Raw genomic sequence first — 18,706 nt, 5'->3', positions numbered from 1 at the left:
TGCATTGGGAGGGGTGGGGTTCAAGGGCTGTGCTGCGTGAAATGAAGGAGATGTGCAGGACGGCATAGTCAACCACGTGGGAAGGGAAGCCGCATCTGTTCCCAGGATGACCAATTCCACCTCAAAGTAAACCCAGATAGCCTCCTTCTTCCACATTCGCAACTACCCGTGCCACATGGTTGACCACGCCCTCCAGCATAAAGAAGAGAGGAAACATACAACCCGATCAACAATATGTTGACAGGCATAAAATTCACAAAAGAGAAGAACGACAACAAACTCCCATTCCTAGATATAACAGTTGAATGCATAGTTAACAGAGAGCTTCAAACCAGTGTCTACAGAAAAACACCAAATACTTAACTTCAGATGCAATCATCCCAACACCCACAAATGGAGTTGTATCAAGACATTATTTCAATGAGCTACATCACACAGCAGCACCCAAGAACTGCAAAAAGCCTAAGAAAAATATCTATACAATGTTTTCAAGAAAAACGGGTACCCAATAAACATAATCCACCTATTCCTCAGAAACAAACCCAACAAGCAGACACAGCGCAACCAAAAACTATAGCCACATTACTTTGCATCGAAGACGGATCAGAAATGACTTCCAGACTACTCCGACCCCCTTGGCAACACGGCAGCCCACAAACCTACCAACACGCTTAAATAGTGACTAATGAACCTAAGTATCTAATAGATACCAGCGAAACTAAAGTCAATTACAAGATACCATGCAAGAACTGTAATAAACAGATCGGACAAACTAGCAGAAAATTTGCCACCAGTATAGGTGAACATCAACTGACCACCAAAAGACATGACCCACTATCACTAGTTTCTATACACACAGACAAAGGAGGACATCCCTTTGACTGGGACAACACACACATCCTAGGACAGGTGAAACAAAGACACGCATGAGAACTCAGACATGGCATTCTAACCAGGACTCCATCAATAAACATATCAACTTAAATCTTATCTACCTTCCTTTTGGAAAAAAAAGCCAGAAATGACATCACCCACCTTAAGAAACCAAGGTCTAAAAATAGAAAGGCGGGACATACCACCAGCACTTCTTCAGAGACTCTCACTGATGATGTCACCTAGTATGATGACGAAACTACTCAAAACAAACCTTCAAGCTCAGCAAGCTAACTTACATATTTATGTCAATAACGTTGCTCAGCTGTTAGATAATATTGAGTGGAATATAAGCTTAATAATGGGTATGCATTAAAAACAAAATTGTGTTATGAGCTTTACAGCAGCCCATTAAATAGACCAACAATTGCAGTGTTGGAAAGCAAGTCTCAAAATTAAATCTTCAGAATCAAAAGCTGACAAAGGTTGCAGTCATAAAAATATTTATTGTTTGCCAGAAGTAATTAATCAACTTTTTTAATCCAACTTCACAAGAGACTGAGAATCTCCACACTAATAACAGACATGTCAGAAAAGGGAATTGAAAAACTGCTGGAAGTTATATTTTCTAGTCTTCACTATTGGTACTACTGTTTTTCATTTTAGGTCTAAATTTTCTAGAAGCACCTTTGCAACTTTGTCATGCAGAGTGTTCTAGTAGCAGTATGGAACCTCTACTTTCTCGATTGTAATTTATTCATGTCTCTTTTGTCTTGAGCCAAAGTTTTAAATGGAATGAAACATTTCTAGGACTTCTGCACTCAGGATAATGATGTTGTTCTTCATTATGTAAAACTCTACTTGCCTCATCATATTAGAAGACAAAGCCATGTTAAAATTTGCTGTCAAAAGCTGGAAACCTCTCAGCATCTCTCAAGCCAGATAAGGCTGCTAGACGCCAAACACTGCAAAAGCTGCTCCACACCAAAGCATACTACATTTGATTATTTTGTACCGCTCATATCCCAATTATCTGTTACATCCTTGATTTTTAAAGTGATGAGAGAGAGAGAGAGAGAGAGAGCGCGAGAAAGAATGACCATCCATGTGCAAAGACATGAGGTTACTGCCTTTGTCGGAACAGCAGTTTCTCAAAGAATTATATAGTCATTTTACAGGGAGGAACATCCAGATAAGGCAACATATGCATTAATTGGGTGGCCGTTAAAATAGAGTATCAATAACAGAAACCAAGCCCTCTACTGTTAACAAGATTAAGAACCTGGATAGTTTAAGTGGTTTCATATAATGGATACCTTACATCTTGCTAATCTGATCTCATATACGAATGCTTTCAATATGGTTAAATGACATTACGTAATGGCTGCTTTTCCACCTTGTCAACTCAGTACCCTTGCCTCCAGCACCCCATTGTTAACTAAGTTTTTATCTGATCAGAGTCATGCTCAGCTGAACCTCATTTCACAAAACTCAGAACTTAACTCTTTCCCTGCCTACTTATACCTTATACACTTTATCAACACAACACCAAATGTCCAATTGTTTTACCTGAAAACGCTAGCCTTCAGAGGACTGCTCTTTCATCAGGTGTTTGCTCGTGTTTTCAAATAAACCCATTAGACTATAACCTGGTGTCGTGATTTTTGACCTGAACTCAAACAGGCAGAGTCATATCCAACTCTTGCATACGCCAGAACAAGTGGAAAACTAAACAATCCAAAAATATTAACTTCAACAAATATATGTCAAGTAAGTAAACTTGCATCACATGCAAAACTGATATTTTAATCACTGTCTTGTTACCGCACTTTTTGTAACACCTTCAAAATTCTATGCTTACAAGGGAATTCAACACAAAATTCAAAGATGAAATATCACGTAACACAAAGACTGATAACCCTTTAACAAAATTTCATATTTGTACTATGCTATATTTTCAGGTTTTTAAAGAAAAAAGGACTCCTGATGTCCAGCAACTAACTTCAGTGCTTTCTGATTATGAAACAGGGCATTCACAAAACAAAATTTAAAGAGGCGAAATAAAGTGAAAATGTTTTCATTTTATAATAAATATATGTGAAATTACTTAGTTAATGGCATGCATAAATAATGAATGACTGAGTTTTATCTTGCTACATTTTACGTATTTATATATCAGAACCAAGATTCTATAGGACAACTATCGAGGATGTAACCTGATTAAGAAGACAAAGTTTTTCCCTTTTGGCAAGTACATGGGTTACCGTTGTAACTCATCACTCTAAAGCAGAAGAAAACAGCAATATAATAGTCTGAAAACTAGTTTGTTGGGTCAGCAGAATGACTTGATTTACAACAAATCCATTACACTAAGTCCTGCACCTTAGCCATTCTTTTTACGTTAAGTTACTTATGTAATTGGATACGCTCATAACAAAAGGGGCATTTCATGAAGCTATGTAAAGTTCCAAAAATATAGGCTGGAAGTACCTTCACGACCAGCCTGATGATGTGTCTCTTTACTTATAAGTAATTTGTGAACAATAAGAAAAGAGTAGCACGCTCTTATTTTAACTAATGAACTGAAACACAAAACTTCACAACTAAAGACTTGAAATAAGCCAATAAAATCTTGGTGATCAAAGTTTTAAACACAAGATATCCTCAGAGCGATAGGTCTATCATATTTGTCTTCCACCTCAACTATTTACAAGATCAAGTGTCACTTATGAGTCATACAGCAAGGAAACAAACCCTTCAGTCTAACCAGTCCATGCCAACCATAAGCCCAAACTAAACTGGTCCCATCTGCCTGCGCTTAGCCCATATCCCTCCAAAGATTTCTTACTGATGTACTTATCCAAATGACTTTTAAAACATTGCAACTGTACCCACATCCACCACTTCATCTGGAAGTTCATTCCACATGGGAACAACTATGTTAAAAAAAATGCCCTTTGTGTCTTTTCTTTAAACTGTTAAAAATATGATCCCTAGCTTTGAAATCAACCAACCTAGGGAAAAAGACTGCCATTGACTTTATCTATACCCCGCATGATTTTATAAACCTCTGTAGAGTCACATCTCCACCTAGGAAAAACTCCATTCCTCTCAGACAGTCTAAAGTTTTAAATGGAATCATTCCTATATTTAGACAAGAAGGGAGAGTCAAAAGCATATAGTCTGAACACTTAATGATTCTGTACCCAAGAAATGAGGAGTAGGCCATTTAGTTTTTCACGCTTGCTCCGTTGTTCTGCAATCCCAATTTAGACAAGGGGGAATAAAATATTTCAAAACCTCAGTCCAAAGTGAAACACAACCATTTCTCTGGCAGTGTCAAGGTTATTTTATGAAGTCACAAATATGATGGAGCCAAACATCGCAAACTTTAAAATGAATTGTACTTCTTACCTTTTGTTACTTCGGTTTTTAACCTGTTAAAAATATGCTTCCTAGCTTTGAAATCAACCAACCTAGGGAAAAAGACTGCCATGTTTGGTGACATTTTGTTTAGTTTCACTCACCCAATCTTTCTCACAGGGGGCTCATACCTACGTTGCGTCAGTGGAAAATGGATACGATCTCTCAATAGCCCCTCTCTCCAAGCAACAGAAGAAGTCAGAATTGGAACCCAGAATCATTAAAAAATATCAAATGTTTGACAGTTTCATTTTTGATTGAGGCTATTATGGTCCAAACAAAAATAAATCTGGATTTAGATGGGAACATTGAAAATAGTGAAAAGTAAAAAAAAACGTATGGAATGGAAATCATTGAATTTATTCCCTGTCTCGTTCAATTAAAATCATAGTTTTGCTTAGGTGAGCTACTTCTGTTTCTTCCAAAAATGTGTCACAATGGAAAAATATTATCTATCAATTACACAAAAATATTTCAATACTTTTTCAACTAGCAATTAAGATCCCCAAACAGCAGTCAACACAATCAGTCATGCATGATTCACATTTCTTTAAATTTAGTGAAAAAGGTTTCATACAAACATCTAAAAATCACCTAATCGATCAATACATTGATAATACTTGACAAACACAATAGAATGATGAAAACCTAATGAAGGCACAAGCAAGAGCTTAAAAAGAAAATCAGAAAGTAAGATGACCTACCTTGCAAAGTGTTTCTTCTAGGAAAGATCTTATGCAACGCTGAAATGAGCTGGACCATAGTAGGTTTGTGGGGAAAATCACATCAAGGAATAATATTTAGGATATTGAGAAATTTCAGAGGTGCTGTCAGGATAACTGTTTACCAGGCCTGACCTGGAGCACTAATTTACTTTTGCCTAAATCAATTCCCTTTTTGAAGGCCTGAGGCTCCAGTCAGATGGATTCTGTATACAGGGAGTACCCCTATTGGATACAATCACCTGATCTATAGTCTCTCTTTCCCCAAATATTATTGAACATTACATAAACATTACTCAGAACATGCACAGAATAGCTGTTTAAAATTTCCATCATCTGTACTAACAAGAAAAGCATCACCCACAATTTCCAAACATTTGATGTAGATGATATTGGAATAGTGTAGGTTAGATGAACTTCAGATTGGTTTCACAGGCCAATGCAACATTAAAGGCCAAAGGGCTTCTACGTTCTATGGTGAAAACATGGTTATGCCAGACAAGAGGCATTACATATATTTACAGACTTTAGGGCGCTTCAAGAGAGAAATCATCAAAGCTATGAATATCACTTTTCACAAAGATTTTACATTGAGAAATTAACAGCCAAGTTTTATTTTAATGATGGCTTACTATCTGATTTAAGAAATGTTTTGGTATAAAACTTTGGCAAGGGTTGCTGGGTATGCTCACATAATCTACTTTATGAACAAATTGGACAAGATTAATTTATATCTAAGGACTGGACCACAAGTGACAGAAATACCCATTTTGAGAGAGGAGTTTTGAAGACTGACTGGAGTTTAGTACCAGATTCATATTCACACTCGGGACAAATCTTGCCAACTGAGACATCAGAGAACATTCTCTATACTGAAGCCAGAGCAAAAGGATTTAAGTGCAAACTGGCAGCAGCTAATGGAATAGTCCACATCTTAACATCAGACATAATACAAGAAAGAACGTTACTTTTTGGAGCTAAATGAAAGAAAGTTTTGAGCATTCAGAAATACCCAAAAGAATTATACAGAAAATATACTGCACAGTACTGGTAACTATCCAATTCATTTGGATTTTCTTTTTACATAAGCAGGCAACCGTAACTGTACTAGGCTCAAGCATGAAACCTAACAGCTTTTCTTATGGTGTAGCAAGACCAAATAACACTCAACACTGGGACTTCCAAGAACCTTAACTGTGATGTTAACAAAAATTTCCATTTCTCCACCTTGACCTTCAATAATTTCCCCCTGGAGTCAAGAAGTGCAAATATATTTGCTTCCATTAAAACATGGTTTATGTAACACAAACAAGGTTTAATACATTGACAAAAAGGTAGCGTGGGTCATGTTTGTTGATATACTGGATAATCATACCCAGAGATTATAACGTGAAATATGAACAGAAAAGACCAAACTGTCCATCAAGCCTGCTCTATTATTCAATATGATCATGACTTTCAACATTTTCTTGTCTACTACACATCGCCCTTATTTCCCTGACAGAACACAAGCCTGTCCATCTCAACCTTAAAGCTAGTCAATTATGGTGCATCGACAAAGCTCTGGATTAGAGAATTCCCAACTTTCAGAACCTTTTGAGAAAGACTCTCTCATCGCAGGCCGAAAGAATCAGCCCATGGCATCTTGTTTTAGATTCCACAGCCAGGGTAAACATCTCAGTGCCTTTCCTAACACATTTACTCACTCACTCCCCACACCACTAACAAACTGTAGAAGTGCACCATCTGCAAATTGGTGTCATAGAAATGTAAAGCATGAAAAAAGACCAATTCGACCAGGCCAACATATCTTAAATTAATCTAATCCCATTTACCAGCATCTGGCCCATATCCCTCTAAACCCTTCCTATTCACATACCCACCCAGATGCCTTTTAAATGTTATAATTGTACCAGCCTCCAACAATTCTGGCAGTTCATTCCACTTTCCTCTGCATGAAGTAGTTGCCCCTTAGGTCTCTTTTATATCTTTCCCCTCTCACCATAAACCTATGCCCTCTAATTCTGGAATCCCTATCTGATGGAAAAGGTTTTATTTGTTTATCCTATTCATGCCCCTTATAGTTTTACCAACCTCCTCAGCCTCTGATGCTCCAGGGAAAACAGCCCCAGCCTATTCAGCTCTCCTTATCGTTCAGGTCCTCCAACCCTGGCAACATCCTTGAAAGGGTTCAGAAAAGATTTACAAGTTTCACAACATCCTTCCGATAGGAAGGAGACCAGAACGGCACACAATATCCTACTGAAATTCGCCATTGCTTCTGGACACCTATAATCGTTCCTATTTCAAAAACAAGGGCAGATGTATGGGAAACCCCCATTTGTAAATTCTCCTCCAAGACACTCACCATCCTGACTTGGAAACATATTGCCACTCCCTAATTAACACTGAATCAAAATCCTAGATGGGCTCCCGACTGACATTGTTGGTCTGCCTACACCAAATGGACTGCGGTGGTTCAAGGCTTACAGTCGCTATCAGCTTCTCAAGGTCAACGAGCGATGGGCAGACAATGCTGACCCAACAAGCAGCACCAACATCCAAAGTATGAATCTTAAAAAAGCGTCTCAGGATCTCAAATGTTTCAATTAGATCACCATTCATTCTTCTGAATTCCAGGGATTACAGATTCAATTTACTCAGGTTCACAAGGACAACTCTCAGATGAGGTTCATTGAACTTTTGTTGCACTACCTCTAACGCGAGTATATCCCTTCCAGGTGTGATGGCACCAAACCCATGTGCAACTATAGCAAGACCTCATTAGATCTGTGCTCAAATACCCTTGGCAACCAAACGTATGCCTGAAAATTGCAATATAACACCTACAAGTGATAGGATGGACATTTTATCAGAGGTTGATGACAATGAGTAAAGCCTGGCAAACATACATCACTGACTTTGGAGGAAAAACTTTCCCAATGACAGTCAACGATAATCCCAATAGGGAATAAAAACTAAGCACTGGAAATAGTCAACAGGCCGGGCACCAGTGAAGAAGGAAACAGTCAATCTTTTGACCATTTCGAAAGTTCTGAAGCAGCATTTTCAACTCAAAATCTTGACTCTGCTTCTCTCCCCACAGTTGCATTCAGCATTTTTTGTTGAAATAAAAACATCCAGCATCCATAATAGTTTGCTTTTTCTATTAATGGACCAAAATAGTTCCTTTAAGTTTCTTTCTCTTAAAAAAAATTATTCAACTGGAAAGAATACAGAAAATTTACAAGGATGCTGCTTGGGCTCAATGGTCTGAGTTGTAAGGAGGGATTGGACAAGCTAGGACATTTTTCTTGAGAGCATAGAAAACTGGGGGGGGGAATCTAGCACAAGTGCATAAGATCATGAAAGACATGAATACAATGAATGCACTCAGTATTTTTCCCAGGTTTGGGGTATAGAGGACAAGAGGGCATCAGATTAGAGGGGAAAGAATAAAAGGGAACCTGACAGACAATATTTTTACACAGAGGGTGGCACATACATGGAATTAGCTGCCAGCATAAGTGGTACATTAATAATACTTAAAATGCATTTGGACAAATACACGAATAGAAAAGGTTTAGATGGACATGGGCCAAGTGCACGGAAATGAGGTTAACATTGATGGACATTTTGGTCGGCGTAGACCCCTTGCTGTAGGACTCAATGATCAATCTTGGTGCAATCAAATGAAGGAGAACAGGATCCATTGCTTCAAATTCTACCAGACGGAAATCAAAAAAGTGGTAGGGTATGGTCAATTGAGCTGTGGCCTTAACTCCACTTTCCTGCCTCCCCTCCCCACAGATTAAAAACCATATAAACTTCAATCCATATTAAAGGAACACAACATAGAAAATGTAATTCTTGCTTGTGCCAATGTTGGTGATTGGTACTACTCCTTGGAACACCATTGGGCTTAATTCTTCAATCCCAGTTTGTCCTCTGTGGCTGCAGCCACAGGTCTGGTCAGTTCCAAAATGTTTTCTATCTTTTTGTGGACCATGTCAAGTTTCACACTGGATAGCTGCTTTTGAAAGTTTGAAAATTAATGATGTCTGACAATTCCTGGTGAAAACTGATTGGTGAAAATATATGGGCCTAAACAACAGTGACAATGAAGAGAAAAAAAAACAGCCATAAAATAAACCTACTCATGAGTGATGGCAAAAATGAAATATTTTAGTCTAAAGAATTCAAATAAATTCAAGAAAAATGTTAGGACATAAAAGATTATTTAAAGTTAGTCACCACACATTAAAGCGTAAAATCAATAGGAAATAGGCAATATTTTTCCAGCGTTGGTGAAAGCGAACATTCCAATGTAGGACACTTGCATTCAACCAATAGTGATATCACCAGTAGACCATCTTGAAAGAAAGGTATTCCTTGCATAGGAGCAAAGAGATGACAACATATTGATTGTCAAATTTCAAAAGCATGTACTAATAACAGTACACAATGAGAAGATTTGAATTACCCCAATACAGACTGGGCAGGTTCTAAGGGCACAAAAGAAGAATTTCTAATACAGGTATAAGCACACAAGAGCTTCCATGATAGTGCCACTATAACAAGCAATGAAGAAATCTGGATCTGGGAAATAAACAGTGGAGAGCACAACAATGAATTAACTAAGATTGACGACAAAGGAACTGCTGAAAGGGATCAAAAAACAAAAATAGAAACGCTCAACTGAGAAAGGGCCAATTTCAATTATTTAAGAAGGGACTTGTACAGTTAAGACTGGTGAAACAGTAGCATACGAACTGATAGCAAATCAGGAGAGAAAATGTTCAGTTAGACACAGAAAGTACTTCTCTGATGGGAAAAGGAGAGGATCTAACTGTAATGCATCTTGGAAGTCAAAAATAAAACAAAGGGAGATTCATAACCAATGTCAGAGGCAAGATTCTGATAATAACCAGAAATAATACAGACAAAGTACAGGATGAAACTGAAAAATCTAACAATAAAGGCAATCAGAGGGAATGAGACAATATTAAATGGAACACAAAATGAGAGTAGCTTGCTAGATAAAAGATTGAAGGATGAAAATCTTTACAGAGGCAGAAGGCATGACTCAGCACAGGTAAAGGGATGGCTGGAAAATGGGAAGCCTTCAGAAATGAGATAATGAGAGTTCAGAGATAGTATATTCCTGTGAGGGTGAAAGGAAAGGCTGGTAGGTGTAGGGAATGCTGGATGACTAAAGAGATTGAGGGTTTGGCTAAGACAAGGAAGGAAGCATATGTCAGGTGTAGACAGGATAGATTGAGTCAATTCTTAGAAGAGTATAAAGGCAATAGGAGTGTACTTGAGAGAGAAATCAGGAGGGTAAAAAGGGGACATGAGATAGTTTTGGATTCTCCTTAATTCTATTTGCCAAAGGGTTTTTACAAATACATTAAGGACCAAAGGGTAACTAGGGAGAGAACAGATCCCCTCAAAAGATCAGCAAGGAGGCCTGTGTGTGGAGGGGAGGAGGATAAGTCAATAAACTACACAGTCCACAGAATCAGTGTTGGGAAAGATACCGGAAACCAGTGGACTAAAAAAAACTTTATTTGGAAAAGTCTGAGTTAACCTTAAAAAAAAGCCAGAATAGACGTCATAAAGGCAAATTATGTCTGACCAAGTTAGTTGAATTATTTAATAAAATTTGACAATATTGATCAAAGTAATGAAACAACCATTGCAAACATGGACTTTTGGAAGACAAAGGTGCCACACTTGGGGCTTATTCAGAAGGTGGAACTCCATAGAATAAGTAGAGAATGTTCTCATGGATACAAAACTACCTCAATGACAGAAAATAATAGGTGCTGGCAGTGGAAACACATTTTCCAGACTCTGGGGAATTTTAGAGTGATTTGCACAAAGCAGCAGTTACTCACTGACCATGCTTTACAATGACAAATGACAAATTATTAGAAAATTTACAGATACTATGAAACCATACAAACTCGTCAATCATGCTGAGCACACTTTATAGCCTTCAGATTGGCACAGGATGGTGAAATGGGTTGTAGCACAAGAAATCAAACTCAACTGAAGCAAAGAATTTGCACAACTAACAGAAATCAAATATACTATTAATAGCACAATTTGAAAAGTGTACATGAGTAAAGATACTGATGTTCACATACACAAATTCTTAAAGATTGCACAGCAATTAAATCATGTAGTTAAAGCATGTGGAATATTCAAGTTTATGAACACAGGAACCAATTATAAAAGCAGAGAGATTATGGTAGAACTTTGTAATTCACAGGTTAAGGCCTCACCGTGAGGAATTCTGGGCATCACATTTCAGGAAAGATACAAAGGCATAAGAAAGAGTGCAGAGGAAATTTACAAGCATGCTACCATTGATGAAGTCCTTCTTTCTCTATGGAACAAAGATTTAAATGTTACCTAATAGATACATGCAAGATTAAATGAAAGGTGAAAACATTCACTCTAGTGGGTCAATAACTGGAGGTTACAAATTCGAAGTCATTGGCAAAAAGCTGAAAGTGTATCAAAATTTGGATCTTGTACTCAAGAAGGTGGAATCTGATTTCATGAATAACTTGGAAAGTGAGCTGAACAGGTACTGACAATAAAGAACTCAGTGAAACAGTCAAAAAGCAGAGATGGAGGAATCTCCCAACTGTTTTTTCAGAGTACAGATGCAAGCATGGATGTATTGCAAGATTTTAAGATTGTGCAATTTTCTTCAACATTCTCTGATGTTAGATAACAGAGGTGACTCTGGGACCAGGACATTGCCAGGAAGGTAAGGACTTAGTATATATTTGGGCAGGGACTAAACCAGAGATACTACACATGCAGTATCTCCCTCCCACTCCCCCTCCTCTAACCAGAAGAGAAGGACTCAAAGATAAATATATAAAAGAAAAGAAAAAAAACCTTAAGTGCATTGTTTAGTATTAGTTAGTTGAGTTAAAGCTAAGGCTTACAATGATGGGGACCTCTGACCTGCGGCATGTGCCTCCTGCTTGATTTGGGAGCTCATGGACGTCCCTGACTCTTACACTTGCAGGAAGTGTGCCCAGCTGTAGCTCTTGTTGACCGCATGACAGCTCTGGAGCTGCAAACAGACTCACTGTGGAGCATTCGTGATGCTGAGGAAGTCGTGGATACCACATTTAGTGAATCAGTCACACCGCAGATTAGAATTGCTGAGGGAGACAGTGAATGGGTGACCAAAAGGCAAAGAAAATACAAAGTCAATATAGTGTTCCCCCTCCGTGGTCATCTCCCTCCAAAACAGGTATACCGTTTTAGATACTGTTGGGGTAGATGGCTCACCATGGGACGGGAGCAGTTGCCAGGATCATGGCACCATGGCGGGCACTGCTTTTCAGAAAGGCAGGAAAGGGACTTGTCGGGCTATAGCCATAGGGGATTCTATTGTAAGGGGAGTAGATAGGTGAAAAAGATATTCCCAGACGCCATGTTGCCTTCCAAGTGTTTGGGTCAGGGATCTCACTGATCGGCTGCAGAGCATTTTGAAAGGGGAGGGTGAATAGCCAGTTGTTGTGTGCATATAGGCACCAACGATAAGTATAAAATGAGAGGAGGCCCTGAAAGCAGAATTCAGGGAGCTAGGAAAGAAGTTAACGGAGGAGGACTCAAAGGTAGTGATCTCAGGATTGCCACCAGTGCCACGTGCTAGCCAACGTAGAAGTGAAAGAATAGGGAGGATGAACATGTGGCTTTAGGGATCATATAGGAGGGAGGGGTTCAGATTTGTGGGACATTAGGATCGATTCTAGGGAAGGTGGGACTATTACAAATTGGGCTGTCTACCTGAACCAGACTGGAACTAATGTCCTTGGGGGAGTTTTTGCTACTGCTGTTGTGGAGGATTTAAACTAATGTGACAGGGAACCAGAACAGAAGGCTAGTAGACAGTGAGGGGGAAACTGGAGACTAAGGAATAGAATCATGAAGTTAGCATTACCAAGGGGAAGAATAGGCAGAGAACAGATGAACGCAAAGGAGTTGGCGTTCGGAAGTGCATATGCTTTAATGCAAGGAGTATAGTGGGTAAGTCAAACGATTGGGCTTGGATTGTGCTTGGGAGTATGGCGTTATTGCGATCACAGACTTGATTGAAGGGCATGATTGGCAACTGAATGTTTCAGGATATAGATGCTTCAGACAAGATAGGGAGGGAAGTAGAAGCAGGGGGACGAGTTGCATTGCTGGTAAGGGATGATATCACGGATGTGCTAAAGGAGGACACTATAGAGGGCTTCAGTAGTGAGGCATTATGGCTGGCGCTGAGAAATAAGAAGGGTGCTGTTACATTGTTGGGGCTGTACTACAGGCCTCCCAAGTGAGCTTGAGGTAGAAGAACAAATAGGTATTTTATGGAAAGAGGTAGAGGCAACAGGGTGGTGGTGGAGATTTTAATTTTCCCAACATTAACTGGGATACACTTAGTGTCAGAGGTCTGGATGGGGCAGAATTTGTAGGCATCCAGGAATGTTTTCTAGAGCAATATGTCAATAGCCCAACTAGGGAAGGGGCCATCTTGGACCTGGTGTTGGGAAAGGAGTCGGGCCAGATGGTAAAATTTGCAGTGGGGGATTTCTTTGGAAATAGTGACCACAATTCTGTAAGTTTTAGAATACTGGTAGACAAAAATGACAGTGGTCCTAATGGAAGAGTACTAAACTGGGCCAAGGCCAATTATATCAAAATTTGGCAGGAGCTGAGAGATGTGGAATGGAGGCAGCTATTTGAAGGGAAGCCCACATTTGATATGTGGGAAGCTTTCAAAGATAGGTTGAATATGGAGCAGGATAAGCATGCCCCTTTGAAAACAATGGATAGGAAAGGCAAGATTCGTGAAGTGTGGATGACAGGAGAAATTGTGCGTCCAGTCAAGAGGAAAAGGGGAATGTATATAATGTCCAGGCAGCTAAGAACAGAACAGGCTTTGGAGGAATATCAGGAGAGTAGGACCAATCAAACAAGAAATCAAGCGGGCTAAAAGGGATCATGAAATAAGTTTAGCATGCAGAATTAAGAATCATCCCAAGGCTTTTATTTATATATAAGAGGCAAGAGGGTAACAAGAGAAATGGTTGCTCCCCTAAAGAATAAGGAAGGAAGGAAAGTTGTGTGTCCAACCTGAGAAAATGGATGAGATTCACAATGATTACTTTGCATGTGTTCAAAGAGAGGAACATGATGAATGTTGAGATTAGAGATAGAAGTGTATTTACTTTGGAGCACGTTGACATAAGGAGGGAGGACATGTTGGGTAGACTAAAGGTTATTAAAGTGGACAAATCCCCAGGACTCGATGGGATCTATGCCAGGTTGCTGAGGGAAGCAAGAAAGAAAGTAGCTGGGGCCCTGACATATCTTTGTAGCATCCTTAAACACAGGTTAAGTGCCGGAGGACTGAAGAGTTGCGAATGCTGTCCCCCTGTTCAAGAAGGATAGTGAGGACATTCCAGGTAACTACAGACCAGTGAGCCTGTCTTCAGTGGTGGGAAAGTTGCTGGAGAAGGTACTGAAGGATAGGACCTATTTATATTTGGAAGAGAATGGGCTTATCAGTGATAGGCAGCCTGATTTTATGTGGTAGATTGTGCCATACCAACTCAATGGAGTTCTTCGAGGAAGTGGCCAAGTTGATAGATGAAGGAAGGGCTGTAGTTGTCACATACATGGAATTTAGTAAGGTGTTTGATAAGTTTCCCCATGGTAAACTAATGGAGAAAGTGAAGTCACATGGTGTGCAGGGCGTTCTAGCTAGATGGATAAAGAATGGTTGAGCAAAAAGAGACAGTAGTAGTTGAAGGGAGTTTTTTGAATTGGAGAAAGGTGATCAGTACTGGGGCCACTGTTGTTTGTGATATACATAAATGATCTGGAAGAGGACATTGGTGGTCTGATCAGCAAGTTGCAAATGACACAAAGATTGATGGAATAGCAGAAAGCATAGGGGACTGTTGAAGAATACAGGAGAATATAGATAGACTGGAGAGCTGGGCGGAGAAGTGGCAGATGGAGTTCAATCTGGGCAAATGTGAGATGATGTATTTTAGAAGGTCTAATTCTAGACCGAACTATACAATAAATGGAAGAGCTTTGTGAAAAGTTGACGAGTAGAGAGATCTGGGAGTTCAGATCCATTGTACCCTGAAGGTGGCTGCACAGGTGGACAGAGTGGTCAAGGAGGAATATGGTATGCTTGCCTTCATCAGACAGGTATGGAGTATAAAAGCTGGCAGGTCATGTTAAAATTGTCCAGGACATTGATTCAGCTGCATTTAGAATACTGTGTACAGTTCTGGTTGCCACATTACCAAAAGGATGTGGACGCTTTGGAGAGGATGTTGCCTGATACGGAAGGTGCTAGCTATGAAGACAGGTCGAGTAGGTTGAGTGTTTTCATTAGAAAAAAGGAGATTGAGGGGGGAACCTGACTGAGGTCAACAAAATCATTAATGGTACAGACAGGGTGGATGGAGATAAGCTTTATCCCCAGGGTGAGGGATTCAATAACGAGAGGTAATGCGCTCAAGGTGAGAGAAGAAACGTCTAAGAGGTATTCACGCAGAAAGTACTTTACATAGAAGGTGCCTGGAACTCATTGCCAGCAGAGGTTGTAGAGGCAGTTACAGTAGATTCATTTCAGGTGCGTCTGGACAGATGCATGAATACATGGGGAACACAGGGATGCAGATCTTAAAAATTGGGCAATAGGTTTTGACAGTGGATTTGGATTGGCACAGGCTTGAAGAGCCGAGGGTCTGTTCCTGGGCTGTAAATTTTCTTTGTTCATAACAAACTGTACACAGATTTAAATTGGACTTAGATGCAAAACTGCAGAACTGGACCGAAATTAATTAAGAGCCAATTCAACATTTGAAACAAAAATCTTCTTCAGCAAATCTGAGTCTGAACTAAACTGCAAATTTTGCCCTTTTGTAAAAAAAAATTTTTTAAAACTTTATACTATGAGCAGCAAGAAATTTGATTTTGAAAATCGACTGTTTCCAAAATTCTGATTTAAAAAAAAATCTTAGTGATACTAACATATTTGTTGAACTAGTTTTCAGGTTTAAAGCTATTCAGTTATCACAAGTTTGCATAGATTATCAAGGAATAACGAATAACCTTCATGTCCACAAACAACTTTGGTAAGAGATAAAAAGTCACATTTGTCAAATATAACGAATTCCTCTGAAATTTAGCTGCAACTTCACCACACAAAGTACAATAAATCATGGAAGCTGGGAAGATTCATGCAAAAAATACCAGCAAGTTTTACAAATTAAACTAAAATTATCCTAAAATTCTGTACTTCCACCACACAGATTTGCTCTGTTGCTAGTGTTAGACGGGAGCTCCAAGTTACCCATCATTCCAGCAGCCACTTCCTGTTTGCCTATTTTATCTGCTCTCCCGTATGTACTTCCCGGACACTAAACTTCAACATGAAAATATTAATTTCAATCCCCTCCTGATCTAACGTTAGCCACAGTATGAACTCATTCCAACTCCCACTGTTTTCGATTTAGGGCTAAGAGTTGCAGAAAGAAAATATTAATTTTATATCTCTTCCAATTTAATCAAATGATTTTTGCTTAACAAATAGTTGTTATAATAAATACTGAATAAACTTCCCATTTCAGGCAATGTGTTCAGTGTCATCGCATAAGGACCGTGTACAGTTAACTTTTAAAAATATGGCAGCAAGGAGTACAACAGTTGGTCACCATTTTTAATGGGAGCAACTTCCCAACGATTTGGATGACCACAAACATTTGCAGTTGCTTGAACACTTTATATGTGTTGGGACGAATCATTGTGTGATTGAAATGTTAGATGCACCAGAGTGTGTTGTAAAGCCCTTTGGAAGCTAGGAGTTGAAATGATTTAGAGGAATCCTACTGCTACTCCACGCTAGGAGGTTAATTCCCCCATGCCTTAAAACAGCACAGACGCTTCCCATTCCAACCACCTCACTCCAATCCTCTCCTCACGCACTCATCGTGGGCCTGGGGGTCGAAGCCTGTCCCGTTAGGCCGCGTTCACTCTCTCCAATGCACACACACGCTCTCTCACATAGACCAACCCCAGACCGCCACGGGCCCGAGCCAGGAGCTTGCGTGCAGACATTCGGCCTGGTTCTTACATTGGCATCCTTGTCTATGGCCTGGAGCAGCTGGTCCTTGATCTGCTGCGGGGTGGGTGTCATTTGGCGGCAGTGTGGCGGCGGCGGCGCAACGTTGGAGGGGACCGGGTAGGGGCTCGGAGGGGAGAAAGGAGAGGGGGATAGAAGGAGATGGGGAGGGAAGAGGGAGAGAGGGACAGGGAGGGAGGCCCCGCTAACAAGAAGCGCAGAGTCTGAGGAAGTGGCTGCGAAGAGCGGCGGCGGCGGCGGCTGCAGCAGGGCCGCTCGGAACCGTCATATTCCGCCGCGGCGCTCTCGGGTGGCTCCGTGTGTCCAGTATGTGCCTCACTTTCTCCGACTGTCTGTCAGCTGCCTGAAAGGAACCGGCACCGCCGCAGCAGCAGCCACCGAACAGAGAACAGCTCAGAGCAGAACGAAGATAACACTCACTCTCCACCGAGTCTAACTGAGGAGCCGCGCGCTGCACCACGGGAAGTCTGAGCTCCGGCTGCGCGCACGTCACAATCCGCGCTCGCGCATCACACGCGTGCGCGGGAGACGGAATAACGGCGCGCTAAGTGCGCGTCCCTGTACGTTCGCCCCGCTCCGTTTCCACCGTCGTTTTCGCGCGCATCCTCCGCCGTCACTCGCGATCCTGACGTCAGCATGCTCCGCGTACGCAGACGCAGGTTGTTGGTGGTCGCCGGCCTTGCGAGGGTGTAGAGCACGTGGATGGTTTGCTGGCGGGCGGTTGTTGCCATGGTGATGAACCGTTCGGAAGGTGTCCCACGAGAGTTTCTGAAGTGAGTTTGAGAGCGGGAGAAGATTCGCCAGAAGTTAATTCGGAGGTGATCTTTTCTTTATAAAAGAAAAGGGGTAAAGACAGCGTGCAGACGGGAAGCGCGTGATCTTTCGGTGTCTTGTCTGAGTGTGAGATTGCGGAGAGGGTGACAGAACGAGCCCAAGGCCGCACTGACTGATTACCGGCGGATTAATGTGGAGGCTGGAAATCTGAAACAGATACCGAATGCTGGAGAAGGTCAGCAGTATAGCTGTATGTGTGGCAGAGAAACATAGTTAACATTTTCAGTCTGATATTGTTTCTGCAAAGCACTTTGAATATGATTCAGCCCCAAGTGTAAGCAAATGTATTCTCTTAGTATGGAGTGTGTTGATTAATTACAAAATGAACGATCTGCATTATATACAGTGCTTTCTGTAACCACTGGACTTTTTTGTTTTGCTGCTGAAATGAGGATATTGCCAGAAAATATTGTTGGAAATCTCAGGTCAGAGAGTATCTGTAGACAGAAAGGATGATAACAATTCAAATCAATGGACTTTTCAAGTCAATAACTTTCCATCAAGTAAAAGTTTTTTGATTAAACACTGACTCTTGTTTCTCTCTCCTTAGCCTGACTTGCTGAATGTTTTCAATCCTTTATATATTTATTTTATCTCTGATTTCTAGCATCCATTTTTTTGCTTTTCTTCAGTTTGAGAGAAGAGTCATATGGACTCAAAATATTAATTC

General features: G+C 40.4%; 1 protein-coding gene across 2 annotated transcripts in view; it reads right to left on the bottom strand.

Moving 5' to 3' along the window:
- The window catches only part of crsp7 (cofactor required for Sp1 transcriptional activation, subunit 7), a 158,850-nt gene extending 141,220 nt beyond the window's left edge, over positions 1 to 17,630 (bottom strand). The window contains exon 1 of one of the 2 annotated variants that reach the window (XM_060846082.1): positions 17,194 to 17,630. In XM_060846082.1, the coding sequence (XP_060702065.1) occupies positions 17,194 to 17,256 (63 nt within the window). In that variant the 5' untranslated portion in view covers positions 17,257 to 17,630. Of the gene's footprint in view, positions 1 to 5,000; positions 5,015 to 17,193 lie in introns of those variants that run through there. The other variant, XM_060846083.1, reaches the window with a different exon arrangement.
- Between the last annotated feature and the right edge of the window lie 1,076 nt (positions 17,631 to 18,706).

The sequence above is a fragment of the Hemiscyllium ocellatum genome, chromosome 28 (genome assembly GCF_020745735.1).
Source record: "Hemiscyllium ocellatum isolate sHemOce1 chromosome 28, sHemOce1.pat.X.cur, whole genome shotgun sequence".
In the NCBI taxonomy this organism is placed as follows: Eukaryota; Metazoa; Chordata; class Chondrichthyes; order Orectolobiformes; family Hemiscylliidae; genus Hemiscyllium; species Hemiscyllium ocellatum.
The sequence above is the reverse complement of the archived record's forward strand: the minus strand, read 5'-3'. Positions and strand labels throughout refer to the sequence as shown.